Raw genomic sequence first — 16,842 nt, forward strand, 5'->3', positions numbered from 1 at the left:
AATCTTTGCTGCTTTCTAAGGAAGAATATTGAAGATGGAGGGTGTTTAATATCATCACTCGCTCCTTCTGTCAGCCTCACTTTAATTTCCTGTGGCAGTAAGCGACAGTAAAATGTCTCACAGGCAATGGGGTTGCTATGAGCCATGCACTGGAGACTACTTGGACAGAGGAATACGAGATTATTAATGTGACAGGATGCTTATCAGGAAGTACCTGTCCAGGATTAGGCAACAGTATGGATAGTGTCTATGGATAATAATTATCTGTATGAGCAATAACGGCGTCTGTCATTTACTGATAGTTCTTATTAGGATGAAATACTTATAAAGGATATTTTGTGTTTCAAAACAAAATCCAACCATTATGGAGATGAGGGCTGGAAAGAAATTTCCTCGTAGGTTTATTATCATGTAATTGTCTATAATAGGGGTTCTTCTGACTTAGCCACTAAGACACAAAGCCAATGGGTAAAACAGCATGTAACCGTCACCTGCTGATGCCAGATTCAAGACTAGATGGCTCATCCATTAAAAATCTGGAGATATTTATTCAATGGAGATTTAAAATCCAAGGATGTCAATGGGAGCAGCGCATACAGATGAAATTTATGGTCTCTGGGGTGTCTTGTTGAAAATGCAAAATTAAATGACAGTTCTGCATTTGAGGTACGCACTGTGTTCCTGCCTTCTATAATACACTAAGCATGTAAAATACTTGGTTAAGAAAGTTGAGCCAGACTTCATCTACTGGGGAATGGTAGAATATTGTCTGAGGTATGCAGTTTTCAATAGAACCGCCGTGCCCACAATTAGGGGGAGGATTTTGATACAGTTCACCCAAAGGTCGCGAATACATCAACCCATTCATACCCTTTATTTAAACATGATGCCAGAAGATGATCGCTGCAGACTTGAACTCCATGTACCCGTGTTCTAGGCACAAAACAGTTGCACGTGCATTGAGTACTGACCTGTACCGTTCACCTATCTTCACCCTTTTGGGGCACAGCTTTTAGAAGAAAACTCTGGTATGTTGAGAATTAATTTCATGAAGAAATTTTTTCCCTTCCTTTCATTACTTATTCGCATTTTTACCTAAACCGTCTCTGTAATTCAATCCTTAGAAATCTTTATTGGATTTAATACATTAATCTGTGACAAAAGATAGATAAATACACAGAAATACCTATATACTTAGAGGTTTTAAAATAGAGAAGATAGTTTGAACAAAATTTAATTTTTTATTACTAAAACTAGGATTCCACAATTTTGACTAAAACTCATGTATTAATTCACGGGAATAAAAAAATATAAAAAGGATTCGAAGTTCTATTAACTCTTTTTCTACATAATACATAAAACCACTACGTAGGTCTATGTGGAAATCATGCATTTTTTAAAGTAATGGAAAAATTTTTCATGCTCTAAAAACTGACTGACTGTACTATTTTCCTGATTATTCTAATTTTTATTTCCCTCCTAGTCTTACACCTTACGGTGGACCCTACTTAATTCATATAGTGAGTACATATGAAGAGCTTTAAGAAAGAGCACGGGAACCTCAAACGGATGTCAAGAGGTGCTGGAAAGGACATCACACCCAAACTAGAAGACAGAGAGCGTCGTGCCCCCTCTACCTGCTTCATAGGTTAGTACGAGTTTCCCAGCAGATTTCGCAACACTCCCAGATATAAATAGTTTAATATGGAGGTCGGCAGACGAAGGGCAGGTGTGGGAATTTCGCAAGGAGTTTATGAATCCACAAGAAACCGAAAAGCTGTGTGAACCGTCCAGTTGAGTGCCCATCGGGCTGGGGCTACCTGGGAAGGGCTCGGCTGGGACAGGGGCTCTGGGGAGCGAGGCCGCGCTGGGGCGGGGGGCGGCAGTTGGCGGCGATGGCCGAGCAGAGGTGACAACGGCGGAACACAAAGCCCAGCGAGCGCACCCGCTCCCTCGGGTGAGGCCGGGACGTGCCCCACCGCGCCGGTGGCAAACGCCTTTGCTGTCCCCCGGTACGGCAGAGCCGCCCGGGCCGGGTGTCAGGGCTGCGGGCGTAAAAACTTCCCGAGCCCGGTGGCGTGCGCTCCGCGTCCCGCCTCGCATTGCCATTCCGGCTGAAGGTGGAGAAGGTGCTTCCCCCCTCCCTTTCCCTTCGCTCCTGTCAGCTCTCACATTTTCCACCCCGTCCCTGCCAACCCAAGCCAGCTCTTCTAGGACGGGCACGGCATAAAAATGTGAGTCCCCGACTAAAAACAAAAGAAGCGACAGCAAACGCAGCGCCTGGCGCTAGGGAAAGCGCTGCCCTGCAGGACGAACGGGAGCCGGCCGCGTCCCCCGCGGCCATTTGGTGTGAGAAACCGCGCCGGCCTCTCTCCGCAGCTCCCCTGCCCTTCGCCACGGCCGCACGGCGGGCGGGGGCGGCCTTGGGGCGCTGGGCCCGGCTGGGGGCGGCATCCCGAGGGAGTCCGGCTCCCCCGGCCGCTGGCTCCCGGCGTGCGACGGCGCGGGGGGAGAGCGGGAGAGGCGGCGGGAGACACGGTCCGCCATATTTCTGCCTCACCACGCCCGCGGAGCTGAGCCATTGAAAAGCCGGGCGAGCCCGGCCCCTGCCTGCTTGCTTGCCTGCTCTTCCTCCCCGGCGGGTCCCCGCCGCCCGCCCCTTCTCTCGTCGTTGCGGGCTGGGCCGGGCCGGGCCGGGCCGGGCCGCGGCAGCTCTCCGGCAGCGGCTCTCCCGCCAGAGGGGCGAGCGGCCGCCCCGCCGGGAAAGGGGGTCGGCCGGGAGGACGCTGTTCCCGCCGGTCAGCGGCGGGCTCGCCCGCCCCGCAGCAGCTGGGCTTCCGCTCCAGAGCACGGGCAGCGGCCGGGAAATGTGTGTGCGGAGCGGGGGAGGGATTAGCGGACATTAGCATTTCCACAGGGGGTGGGGTGGTCGCGTCGGAGGGCGGTGGGGGTGTCGTCCGCCAGGGACAGTCGGGGGCCGCGTTGGCTGCGAGCGGCGCTGAGGGACGGGGAGCGAGGAGGGCGAGGGGCGGCGGCGGCGAGCGGCTCGGCTGGGTAGCGCTGCTGCCGCCGCGGTGGATGTTTCCATGTTGTTTGGTGCATGATTTAGTGGAGAGGAGGAGTTGGCAGCGGCGGGTGTTAGCGGCAGGGAGCGGGGATCCGCGCCGCCAGCGGCCCTGCCTCTTTCTCCTCGCCCCTCCGTGGCATCGAGGCAGCTGCCTGCGCTTCCCCTGCGGCGCCCGGCGGGGGCTCCCGGGCTGAGAGCGCCTGTGCCCCCCGGGGCCGGTGCGGCGGCGGCGGGGTGCGTGTGTGTGAGTGCGGCGTGTGTGTGTGCGTGCGATTTTAGGGGGGGTGGGGGTTGTGTCTGAACCAGTTAGGAAGAATGACTCTGGAGTCCATCATGGCGTGCTGCCTGAGCGAAGAAGCCAAGGAAGCCCGGCGGATCAACGACGAGATCGAGCGGCAGCTGCGCCGGGACAAGCGGGACGCCCGCCGGGAGCTGAAGCTGCTGCTGCTGGGTGAGTGCGGGGCTGCCGCCGCCCGGCTCGGCCGGGCCGCCAACGGCACGCACGCCCCCGGTGCCGCCGAGGCAGCAGCCCGGGCATCGCCGCCGCCGCCCCGGGCTCCCTCCGGCCGGCGCGTTACATGGCGGGGCCGAGGCGAGCGGCGGCGGGGCCGGCGGGGCTGCCCGCGGGGAGCCGCCGGCCGTGCCCGCGCTGCGGAGTGCCGTGTGCGCCCGCCCGCGGGCATCGCCGCCGGCGGGGCGAGGGCTGCGGCTTCTGCGGGCGGGCTCGGTGCGGAGGGCGAACGGCCTTCCAAAATGGAGAGGGGAAGGATGGCGGGTGAGCGAGGGGGTGCGGGGCGGGCAAGGGGGGGCAGATGTCGGGGGCGGCGTGTGTGGGAGAGCGATGGCAAGAAAGCGGGTTAACGAAGGGACTCGCCGGGGGAGTTGCTGTGCAGATCGATGGTGGCAGGTTTAATATCTGCATTGTTCCTCGGGAAGGTTGTGGGCTCGCCGGTTGCATTTTTTGTTGTGATTTTTATTTAATGAGGTAAACTGGGATAAGGGTCTTATGCTCATGTTATAGGCTGGTTTTTAGAAAGAAAAGAGAACTGTAAAGCCCCAGATGCACACGTGAAGCCGAGGACTAACCTCAAGTATGCAGGAGGATGACAGGATCTTTAATACCTTTGGAATCCACCCACTGGTCAGGAAATAAAATCTACTGTATCATTTATCTTTGGTTAAAACAGGTTGTTACTTTGGAGCCGCAAGCATGCAGAGACAGCATTTATCTAATAGAAATTTGGCTTGTGTCAAAATAAGCCTTTTGAATTAAAATACGTCTGTCCGTATCCAGTGCGCTGTACTATGTTGTGTAGCTCCTGTGGTTATACGGCGTCTGCCTGGGACTCGCAGGCCTCGGAACATGTCTGCACCGCTGTCTGGTGTGTGCATGAGTGAGGGTGTTCCAAGTGGACGTGGGATGTTTATGCTGAAGATTTTTGTCTTGGATTATGTATATGAAAGTAGTGATTTATACTGGGGGAGAAAACTGCCGTTTCAGTGAGGTAAGGAGAGTTGAAAGGAAAAGTCAGAATACATTTTAGGGCTTCCGTGTTAATGTACTGTTTCCTGCAGCTTGTCTTCTGGATATGGAGAAAGGTGTTGGGATCCTTAGCTGGCATGGGAAAGGAGTGGTGGATTCAGATGCAGCACTCCCACTTATAACGGTCTGTCTCGTTTTGGCCTTGTTCTGGTTCACGGAAGTGCATGTTGTGACTGCTTCAGGATTCAAACAGAAGATAAAATAGGGGATAGATAGCTTGCCTTTGCTTAATTTTATCGATGTTTAATTACTTGATGATATACATTCGCTTCAGCAGAGGCAGTTGACATATTTGACTTGATACTCAGGTACAAATTGTATCTGTATTTTCGTGATTCTTTTCGAAGTAGTGCTAGAGGCTTCTCCCACGTTTTCAAAAATATATGAAATTTACTGAATGAGCCCAGGGAAGGCATTCAGACATCCGCTTCTGCAGGCGCTGATGCAGACCTCATACTGCTTTGCAGTGCCCTCCCGCTGGTAATGTGAAGCGTAGGGGTAGGTGGCGATAGATTGGGGTCCGGTTGTGGCATCAGTTGGGGCCAGACGGGATGCTGTGGGTTGAGGGAGAACAGAGGAGAAGCCAACCCGTGGAAGGTGTTGGGGAAAACCCTCTTAAGTCTGTGTGTGTGAAAGGTTTTTGCGTTTCATCAGCATTAGTGCAAAATCAAGAGTTCTGACACATTTGTGAAGGCATAAGCATGATGTACTAGAGACCAAGAGAGGTGAATGTTCAGCTGCTCATACTTAAGAGTTATTTGTATACTTGTGTGATGAAACCAGTACAGAAATTGTTACTGTGAACACATTTTTGGTCATTTGCCTTGTCAACCTCCGTCGTATGTTTGACTGAAAGTTCCTGTGCATAAGTAGCTGTTTGGATTAAATTTAACACTTAAAGATTAACAATCTTGTAAAATGCAGCATAGTGGTGAACCACAGTCAGAGTCATGGGATTGTGTAGAGATTCAGGTTTGAATTTACAAACTGATTTTGAGGAAAACTTTTTTTATTGGTGGGTTTACTTTAGATATCTGACAGCACTTTTTTTTTTTTCAAGTCACTCACTGCTTCCTCAGCATGGGCAGTTGCTCATTTGTTATGTTTGTGTTGTTTGTGTGGGTCATTCACAAGGTTTTGAGACAGACAAAACCATTTTAGGATAGAAAAGCAGTCATTAAAAACAGTGAGACTGGTAGTACAAAAATCATCTGAAAAAAAAAATGATGTTGTTGTTGGTTTTTAGTGGGTTTTCAGTTTGTTTTTGTTTTTTTTTTAATTGAATAGACCTTTGCTGTTCCATTACATGTCTTTCCCCCTCAAAATCTTAAACAACTAGTGTTGTTTAATTTTATTTTATGTAAACATAGGCAAGCGTGGTTTTATTTTATTCTTTTTTTCAGAAGTGCCAACTTCTCAGTCCCGCTTTGTAAAGTTTTATGGGACATAAAGCCTAAGTGGGTTAAAGGATTTTGAACATGGGACTGAGCCATATCCTTTGGCTCATAAGGAGAGTACTAGCACAGTTTAAGATGAGCCATGTTAATTGACCATGCATGTTCTTCAGACTTGTTGCAACTGCAGAGTGAAAGGTATTATTAACTCAAAGGGTTTTAAAGCACAAATAAGCGTATCTGTTCCAGATAGTTTTTGTTATACTTGTTTAAAAATTAGACGTATGTACGTGCAAATGCACTTAAGTAGCAAATCTAAAGAATGAAAAAATTGGATGAGAAGTGTTTTTCTCTCTTAACTTGTGGAAGATACGGTGCTTCCTTGCAGTGAGTTAATTTCTTCCTGTTACTGTGTGACATGCACACACAGTGCTTGGCTCACCCTTTTTGTGTATTAATGATGATATCTTCTTATTTTTCACGATCAAAGAGTTTAAAATGTTACTTAACTGCATGCTAAGATTATTTTTAAGTATTCGTTTAAAAACAAACTCTCTGTGTGATTAAACATTAAAATACCACTTCTAGGTACTTTATTGTACATCATTGCTTAATTTTGGAGCAGATTAGAACAGGCCAAAGTATTTATTTGCTATTGTAATTCTGAAAAGCCAGAATTCAGAAATAAGCACTGAAGCATATTACAAAGGCGTAGTAGTATGGCTAGCACAACTTGGCTGTAATGTTTAAGGCACTTTGGAACAAATTCAGTGGAAGACTGGATTTGGTTTTAGTCTCATGTATTTTTCAAATTCTTCTGGATTTCATTACTGCTGAACACTTTGTAAAACTGTATGATTGTTCTCCAGAGTTTGCAGTTGTTAATATAAATCCCTCGTTTGCTGGTAGTATAAAAACACATTGTTTTTATAATTGGGGAAAAAAAGAGGTGTTTCAATGTTTTATGTTGGTATATGCCAAACAAAAATGTATGTTATTCTGTATGCTTGTATTTTAAGCCTGTATGTACATATTTGTTGTTAAGTAGTAGGAGCCATGTGCTCTAGTTCTTACATACATCATTTTGCCTGTTGCGCGTGGAAATTTTGCATGGTCTCAGCAGCATTTGTGTCCACATGATAGACTGTAGCCATAAACCTTCAATCCTAGACATCCCATGCCTCCACACTCTATATTCATGTTATATACTATTTTCTCAGTGGGAAGTGCCTTGAGTATCTAAGGAAGTAGTCTGGCAGTATCATGCTAGATGGCTAGCTACACCTACATATCTATAAGCCTTGTCCAAATGAAGTACTGGAGGTGTGTGACACTGTTTGATGTTTTGCGGCATATTTATTGGTATTGTGTCATGTGCAAAACACGTTTGTTTTTTTTATTTTTAAGTGGTAGGTGTTTCTTATGTTTGAGATAGCAAATGTGTCAGTGAAGGGAGTTGCCTGATAGGAGTGTCTTTTCATTCGCTATGTGTTACCAAAGGAAAAAGGTGGAATATAGGCCATTTGAATTAGACTGAATGACAACCAGTCTTACATGGAAAGATACTTTTGAACATAAGGTGAATATTCAGCAAGCACACAGAATATATATGCATTTATTTTCTTATACCTGTGTCAGGTGAATTAAAGATTTACATGCAGAACTTGGTGAATTAGCAGACTTAGACTTTCTGTAGATAAATTGAAGAGGAAGTGGATCCATTAAGCCAACAATGGAGGATTCTGGGTTTATATAACTTTTTATTCAGCTAGAGAAACAAGCAAGCTTTCTTATTTTTCCTGTAACTTGTATTTGTATCATTCTGTCCTACTCACACTTTCCAGTAGTTTTAGGTCGTTACCACAGTACATATTTACTACTGTAAAATGAACGAATAGTTAACATACGTCTTGATATGTGTTGTAACTAGACTGGTAGATATCTCTCATTTAGCAGAAGCTGTTTGTAAGGAAATATAATTTCATTCCTCCTGTAAACCACTTTTACATATTCTTAGATAGACATATGTGTATTATTTTTCTCTTGAGGAAAACAAAAATCAACATCTGACTACCAGTGTGATAACATATGAAGAACGTATATTTAGAACGTATTTAAGAACATACTTATTTATTTTTAGTGCATCACGAAGAGGTATTTTATTTGCAGCCATTAAAAAGGGTTTGTTGCTGGTTTGGTTTTACTTCTTAAGAAGTGATCTCCCCCCACTGAAGTCAGTAGGAACTGTCTGAAGGCCTGAATAGTCAGAGTCCTGATTAATTTAATTTTACTCATACATCAAAGAGCCAAGTGACCCCAAGTGTTATTTTACATTGGTGAACAATATTGAATTAGTGCAGGAGGCAAAAGTTTATCTTGAGCAGAAGAATCTCTTGAGAATGGACATTTGAGTGTATGCTGCAAAGTTAAGAAATAATAATTCTGCTTTTTTAGCTGCTTCAAATAATTCTTGTTGGTATATAATGGCAATCACAATTTCACAGCAGAAAGCATTTCTTTTGAAGTAATATTACAATCTCTGCAAAATTGATCCCAAGAAGGTGTGAAATAACATTATAAGATAGATGTGTGATTAATGGTAGTTAGCTTTGTTGCCGTAACAGAATACTTTAAACACAGAGTATTTTTTCTTGCCCTGCTGAATGGGATAAGACTCAGGAAAAATCTGTTCTTGCACTTGAATGCTACCATGTATGAACAGCTGTTATTAATAAAATTATGGAAATTTTTCAGCGTTCACCTTTTATTTGCTCTAATTATAAAACCTCTGACTGGCAGGAACAAAGAGCAGGAAAGCGGCACAAAACCAAGGAAGAGTTAGAGTGTAGGAAATACCAGGAGGCCATGTATGTGGTGTTCCTAGCATCAAAGAAGGAAGCATACAGCTGGCCTTAGTATTGCTAATTCTGTGCAAAAAAGTTAGATGCAGTAACACGGGAGGGCATGAGTCTAAGAGATATCACAGTTTTAGTAGTTGAGTTTTGAAAGTTACTGGGGGAGTTCCAGGAACAGCACAAATTTTTTTTTTTTTTTTTCAAGCTGAATTACAGATTAAATCTTAAATGTTCTGAAAGCATATTGTTCCTCCAATAAGTAACATTGATACAGAGACTAAACCGAACGGTGATTGTCTACAGATTTGTGTCTTTTGTGGCTTTTCAAAGGACAAATGACATGGAGTAGTCACACTACTTAAATTGCACACTATACTTAGTGTTTAACAGGACTGTAGAGTTTTATTCTAGACTCCCTATGCAGATGCAGTTGCCAACAGAAAAGTGCTATTGTTGATTTCATTCTGCATTTGAGAAGGTGGTGTGGCTATTCCAGAAACAAAACCCACCAAACAAGATTTCTCCTTTGTCAGTTGGTCCATTCAGGCAGAATCATCCAGCAGACGGCCGATGTGAATGGTGCAGTTTAGGTGAGCCCCACCATGGTGGTTGAGTTTGTCTTTCTCTGAAGAGGAGCTGGTGGGCAATATGTGCGTAGCTTGAATAAAGCAACAGAACATCAGAGGGATTCTGCAAGAAGCAGCATCTGTTAGGAATGGGACCAGGCAGTTTTGTCTAGTGCTTGGGTCTGGGTCTGGTTTCATCTCAGAGCAGATACATGGGTAAAATGTCTACTCAAGGCCCTGTCCTCATTGGTAATTTGTGCATTTTGTTTTGTACCTAGGACAGTGCCATAGCGGTCCTTGTCGAAATGCTTGAGGACTCAGCCTTAGCTATCAAAAGTCTTTTGAAAGAGGATTTGTTTTTCCCCAAGGGAGATTGTGACAAGGGCAGGCAGCATTTGAAATATGTTATATTCTTTTTTTTTTTCTTTTTTCTTCTTTTTTTTTTTTTTGTCTTCCTAAAATCTCTCTTCTGAAGAGATCAGTGCAGTTAGGTCCTGAGCTCTTTTGAAGTTAACTGAATATACAATTCTAATCTTGATAAGTATCACCAAATGTGGATCAGAAGTTTTGGTGTTTTGTTTTGTTTTTCCAGATGGAGTTAGCCACCTTGGAGTTAAATCTAAGATGAGATCAGGTTTACTGTTCTGTGGGAATTTGGTGAAATTGCATGTGATGGAAACCCAACCTGTTACAGATTCTTTCAGTAAACAGGAATTGAAAGTTTAGAAATCACTGGTTTAGTTATGATATAGCCATGAAGTCAAGCAAAATAAACCCCCTTCTTGATCTTCATTTTATAAACTGAGATATTATGTAATAAACATGTCTTGTATGTTTTGAAATTCTCCATTAAGCAAAAATATTTTAGATTTCACAGTATTTGCTCTTATGGCACAAACTATACACTACTGCCTAGTCTCGTTATTATGTCACTATATCTGAGCTATATGCTCACTGGCTGCTAGCATACCGCGTCTTGGTCCTTGGACAGTTTATGCTCTACTGAATGAGAACTTATTATAAGTTAAGGAAAGTTGCTTGTCTTTCCTGGTGCTATAAACCCATCACTGGAGAATTTTTAACTCTTCAATGTTGATGTTAATTATCTTTCTTTTTATTAGAGAATGTTGGAAAAGAATGCCTAAAGCTATCCCAGCTTATGTTTCTTGGTGAATAGAGTCAACCAGAAAGTAAAACAGAAGGTTTCTGTAGCAGCAACTGCTAACTAATAAGGCCAGAAAAAAACCCTAAAATGCATAACAGTTGGGAAAGATGCCATTATTCCCTGTGCTTTTAGGAGCTGGTCAGGTTTGGGAAACTGAGGATCAGGTATGGAACATTTATTTTGCTCTGATACTAGATTTACTAAGCACTGTGGGTACCATTTCATCGCATAGCTATATCAGTAAAGGCAATGGAAATTAATGCTGAAAACTGAAGGCATCATTCATGCGTCTTCAACAGTTTCTTAAATAGCTGTCCAAGTAGTTGGATTATTTGATGTTTGCCCTTTTGGAGTGTGTTGTGTAGATGGTGTTGAAGTCAACATTTATGTTGATAGTGAAAATGTTTCAAAGGTGGTGTTCAAAAAGGAACAACTTAAAAAAAAATTGAACACAACCCCAAACCACTCCTTTGTTACAAGCATAATTTGCTTTAAATCTGTTGATCTTTTAGGAGAGAAAATAAGGATTCTTACAATACTTTTACATCTTTTCTGTTTGTTTGTAAAAATGATATAATGGTAGCCTAGAAATTGAGACACTGTGTAGTTGTGCTGGGGGGAAAAAAAGCCCAAAGAATAAAATGCAGGGTCTTACACATATAGGTAAATAGGTCAGGTCAAGTTCTTTTTTGCTCTTTTTCATTTCAATTTTGTGCGTCGATAGAACCTGACACTTAGAAGTGTTTTCAAAAAGGGTGACAATCCTCATGCCAATTTATTCTCTCCTATCCTAGGGCTGCCAGTTTTTATGAGGGGTGTTTATGGTGTATGTACCTGGTCATCATTAACAATGATGAGATCAGTAGCTTATCTCAGAGCGCAGGCCACCCAGCAGCTGTCTGACTGACTTTTGAACACTGCTGAGCTGGCACATTATTGAAAGAGAGATTTAAAGATCAAAGTCCCTTTATTTCATTACCATAACCCTAACGCATCAAGTATCCTTTTAAGGTTTATTTTTTGTGGGGGGAAAGGTTCATCTTGGAAGTTATAGGTGTTGGATGTCACGCCAAAATGATTTAATGTAAACCTCCCATGAGAAACACTTCTCATGTGAAACTTTTTTTTCATTCCCTGCGATGGGGAAACATCTTTGACAATGCTAAAACTCAGGCTATAACTTAGTCTTAACCTTAAGATCATGGAACAGATCCTCTTGGAAGATACATTGAAACATGTGGAAGACAGAGAGGTGATTAGAGACAGCCAGCATGGCTTCACAAAGGACCAGTTGTGCCTGACTAATCTAGCGGCCGTCTACAATGGAGTAGCTGCATCAGTGGACAAAGGAAGAGCTATGGATATCATCTGTCTAGGCCTCAGATGTGGTCTCTCACAGCATTCTTACTGCTAAATTGAGGAGATACGGGTTCGATAGATACTCTGTTAGATAGATAGATAGATAGACTGTTAGATGGATAAAGAATTGGCTTGATGACTCCATCCAAAGAGTTACGGTCAGTAGCTCAGTATCCAAGTGGAAATGATTAATGACTGGTTTCCCTCAAGGGATTGTTCTGTTTAATATTTTCATTATGACAGAGTGAGATTGAGTTGCACCCTCAGCAGATTTCCAGATGACACCAAGCTGAGTGGTGCAGTTAATTCACTTGAGAGAAGGGATGCCATCCAGAAGGACCTTCACAGACTTGAGGAATGGGCTTATGCAAGCCTCATGAAGTTCAACAAGGCCAAGTGTAAGGTCTGAGTGTATTGCCCGTGGGTTGGGGCAACCCTCAAAATTACTACAGACTGGGGGATGAAGGGACTGAGAGCAGCCCTGCGGAGAAGGACTTGAGGATACTGATGGATGAAAATTTGCACATGAGCTCGCAATGTGCGCTTGCAGCCCAGAAGGCCAATCATATCTTGGGCTGCATCAAAAGGAGCGTGGCCAGCAGGTTGAGCGAGGTGATTCTGTCCCTCTGCTCTGCTCTGGTGAGACCCCACCTGGAGTCCTGTGTCCAGCTCTGGAGCCCTCAACACAGGAAAGACATGGACCTGTTGGAGACAGGCCAGAGGAGGCCACAGAAATGATCAGAGGGCTGGAACAGCTCTGCTGTGAGGACAGGCTGAGAGAGCTGGGGCTGTTCAGCCTGGAGAAGAGAAGGCTCCAGGGAGACCTTGGAGTAGACTTTCAATATACAAAGAGGGTTTATAAAAAAAGAGACTTTCTACCACTTGTAGTGACAGGACAAAGGGGCAGCTGTTTTAAACTGAAAAGAAGGTAGGTTTAGATTGGGTGTAAGGGAGAACTTTTTCATGATGAGAGTGGTGAGACACTGGAACAGATTGCCCAGAGGAGCTGTGGATAACCCATCACTGGAAGTGTTGAAGGCCAGGTTGGACAGGGCTCTGAGCAACCTGATGTAGTGAAAGATGTCTCTGCCCATGCCAGGGGGGTTGGACTAGATGGTCTTTGAAGATCCCTTCCAACGCAAACGATTCTGTGATTAGAGTGCTTTGTTAATAAGTAATTTCCTGGAATTAAAGATGTTATACTTCTTCCCAACCTGATTGCTGGATGGAACAATGCTTTATTTTAATTTATTTATTTATTCATTTTTCTCTGAAAATGCATCTAAACATAACTTTCTTTTTTCTTGATGAGAAGAGAATGCTGAGAAGAAATAGTGTGAGATTTTTTTTGTGCTGTGTTCAGTTTCCTCATGGTCTCTGTTTAGCTCAGCAGTGAAATGGTAAATAAACTGAAGGAGATAATAAACATTTACTCTGATCCATGAAAAGGTGGATTTTGCTTAGATGACTGTCCTGATTTAGCAGCTGATTTCATAGAAAGGCAGAACAGACTATTCAAGAGTAAATTTGCTTTCGTCAAAATCTAAAATTGAGTATTTTCTCTGAACAGGACAAAGAGGTTCATTTGAGTTACTGAATTTTAGTAAATCGACTAATAGCATTTTTTTATCTAATTCTGATGTTAACATCAGTAATATTTTACTTTTAAAGGTGGCTTGGCTTGTGATCATTTAAGCTTGGGGTTTAATACCATCTTTGATCATTGGAATCTCGAAACATTTTTTGTCCAGGGTAATTTTTGTTCTCTTGGGGTTTATTTGCTTAATTCCATTCATTCTTGGTTCTTGTCTGCAAGACATGATAATAATGAATTCTGATTCACTGTGGTTTTGTTCTGTTTTTGGCTGTACAACAGAGTAATACGCTACTATTAATTATTACATCTAGTTAGGCTTCTGAACTAGACTCATGATAATCTCTAAAGATTTTAGCCTTTGAACCAAAACCAGATAAACAACATGAACTAAATTTGCTAATAGCTTGATTGTGGCTGTACTCCCAATGACATGCAAACCTGTGACACTGAACAGTGCAGTTAATATGTATGGCTTTAAGCTGTTTGCCTTGAAGAAATTTCCGACACAAGCATTCTGTGGGTAATGGTATTCTTGTGCTGTTTGTTTGGGTTTTTTTAAATTTACAACCATGTTAGTTTTGTTAGTGGAGTTTTCATTTGGTTATTCTCAGAAAATAATTTGGCCGAATCTTTTTGGTTTACAGACTTTTTTGGTCTACAATTTCATGTACTAAAGTAAAGAGCATAGTATTTAAATTTTTATACTGCGTTTTTTTGTCTTTGGAGTTTTCCCATTAAGTAATATAAAACCTGTGAAACAAGAGGAGATACATGGCTTTTGTTGTTTCGAAACACAAAAGGAGGTGTTTCTTTTATTAGCAGTTTTGCAGCATTACTGTATATATGACTTGTCAAGCCTTGAGAGGACATTCTTATGTTAGAATAGCTTCAAAAAAGGAAAAAATACCACCGTGACAGTGCTTTGAAATAACTTATCTCTGTATTTCAGTTGGTCGTATCTCCAAGGAGTGATGATATTTTCTGGAATAATCCTTAGCTGCTGAAACAGGTCATCACCTTACATGCCTGTGTGTTTTATCTGTCTTGTGTACGTGATACCAAGCTACTTCAGTATTGTGACGTGCATTTCTCTAATACCTTCCAATTTATTTGCAAGATTTTTTAATGTGCACAGAGAGCCAGAACTCTTGGGAGTTGTCAGAACAGAGCCATAAGCAAGACAAATATGTATTTGTTGATTTAGTAAATCTGTTTTCTTCAACACCATATTTCAACCTAACAATCTTGACTGTAGGTTGGGTGTAGTGACATTAATTGTATATATCCCTGTGCTTGTGTGGTTTTGGTTGGTTGGGTTTTTTGGTATTGGTTTTGTGTGCGGTGGTATTGTGTTTGGTGTGGTTTAGTGGTTTTGTTTGTTTTGTCAAGGTGTTTTTTGAACCAAAATACATGGGTGTTCCACAAAACACCAGCAACCTGTCTGATAACCTGTTAATTTATCGTGGAATTTATTTTCTGACATTAGATGAAGTATAAGAAATAAACCCCCTCTACTATGTATGGTTTAAATTCACCATCCTCTTGAACATCACATTTATTAACGCCTTCAAGGACAAAAAGAAAATATTCCAGTATCCCCTGTTCGTGGCTCAGTCTGGATGGTTTGTAGTTCAGTCCTAACTGTAACTGTAAGGTGGATTTTCTAAGCCTTTAATCATTCTTGTAGCTGTCTTTTGACTCCTTTCTAAGTCTTCAACATTATTTCTGAAGTACAGATGTGAGAATTGAACACTGATTTTATTACATTATAGTACAAGTACAGGAGTAAAATTTCTCTCCTGCTCGTTGGGATACCACTGTTGAGGTGTGTTGAAGCAGCGCAGCAGCCATGACATTAAACTATTCATGTCTAGACAACTATCTGCTGTAACTAAAATACTCTTCTAAATAACTGCTTTTCAGGATTGTTTCATTCATTGTTTGACAAGCTTACATTTAACAGGATTCAGATGCACAGTTTTTGCCTGTTTCTGGTTTACAGGTTATTTTAACCACTTTTCAGCATCCTATCCTCTTCCTAACTTACCAGTCCACAGCTTTTGTGTCACCTATAAGTAGTCAGTAATAATTTTATTTTTTTATTCTATCTCATATGTGAAGATATTTAAGTTTCTTACCACAATCTTAATATCACTAGGATCCTGTTTGGAAGACAGCTGTCTGTTGAGGACTTCTGCCTGTGTAATTGAATACTTACTGTTTAAACAACTGTTATTTAATGCATGCTAAGTTGGTTTGTTGTATGACACTAGATCTGTTGCTTAGCAGATGCCTAGTTCCTCAAAACCACTGACTTTGTACAGCAAACCTCTTGGTATGCACTCTCTTTCCTCTACTCCTTTCCCATCCTTTGGATTTTTTGGAGTGACATTTCAGGAGTTACAAGGCAAGATGACTTCCTAGCTAGTCCTTCTAAAACTCTTTGAAAAGGGATGCCTGGTCCTGCTGAGTGACAATGATCTAACTAGTAAATCCTCCCTAGCATTTATCTTCAGTGAGCACGACAGTGGAAACTCTGTCATTGCAAACGTGGTCTGTGTTTCCCTAAAAACAAAACAAAAATGTTTGCAAATTATGTATGGTTTTCCCATGCTGATAAATATTAAGTGTTCTACTACAGCAGTTTAGTGAAGGACCATTGTGGTTTTAAGAGTTTTGTGATTTAAAAAAAAAAAAAGTCTCACATAGAGCCCTTCATTTGACTCTTTCTATTAATAAATTGTGAAATTTCCCCAAATTTTGACTTGCCTATTCTGATTTCTGCCTTTTACCTCCCCTCCTATCCAGGCTGATTTTGATATTTTCTTTTTTTCTTGTTTCCTAGAATCGAGGCTGTCTAGGCTATTTGATAAAATGTTCTGAAATTACTCCCAGTTGCTCTTCTGTTAAATCTAAATCCGGTTATTTACACTGATAATTCTGTCAGCTTTTGCTAAAGTAGCTCTCATGAAACACAGTATACCTGCAACATACCTCTACTATTGGTGCTAGACTTGTTTACACATAGCAAACAGGATTGAGTCGTAATCACATGCTTCTGCAGTTACTTCTGGCTGTAGTTTTGCCACATGTTCTTTTTCTTAAGAAGTATTTCTGTGTGGTGCTTTTCTGTTTTAGAAATTACTATTTGTGAACTTAGAGAAATACAAAGGTAATTTACTCGAGGCCTCTAATGTCAGTTACATGGCACTGGGAGATGATCTCTTCATCCCTTTTCATAAATGTATTTAAGGAGCCCGCTGAGTTGTCTCTCACATTAGCTGTGACATAGTCAT

General features: G+C 42.4%; 1 protein-coding gene across 2 annotated transcripts in view; it reads left to right on the forward strand.

The window, feature by feature from the left end:
- The first annotated feature begins 1,897 nt into the window (after nt 1-1,897).
- LOC136001328 (guanine nucleotide-binding protein G(q) subunit alpha) overlaps nt 1,898-16,842 on the forward strand; it is a 139,326-nt gene continuing 124,381 nt past the window's right edge. Inside the window, exons 1-2 of one of the 2 annotated variants that reach the window (XM_065655500.1) lie at nt 1,898-2,234; nt 3,374-3,518. In XM_065655500.1, the coding sequence (XP_065511572.1) occupies nt 3,383-3,518 (136 nt within the window). In that variant the 5' untranslated portion in view covers nt 1,898-2,234; nt 3,374-3,382. The remainder of the gene's footprint in view (nt 2,235-3,373; nt 3,519-16,842) is intronic. The other variant, XM_065655501.1, reaches the window with a different exon arrangement.

The sequence above is a fragment of the Caloenas nicobarica genome, chromosome Z (assembly GCF_036013445.1).
Source record: "Caloenas nicobarica isolate bCalNic1 chromosome Z, bCalNic1.hap1, whole genome shotgun sequence".
Taxonomy (NCBI): Eukaryota; Metazoa; Chordata; class Aves; order Columbiformes; family Columbidae; genus Caloenas; species Caloenas nicobarica.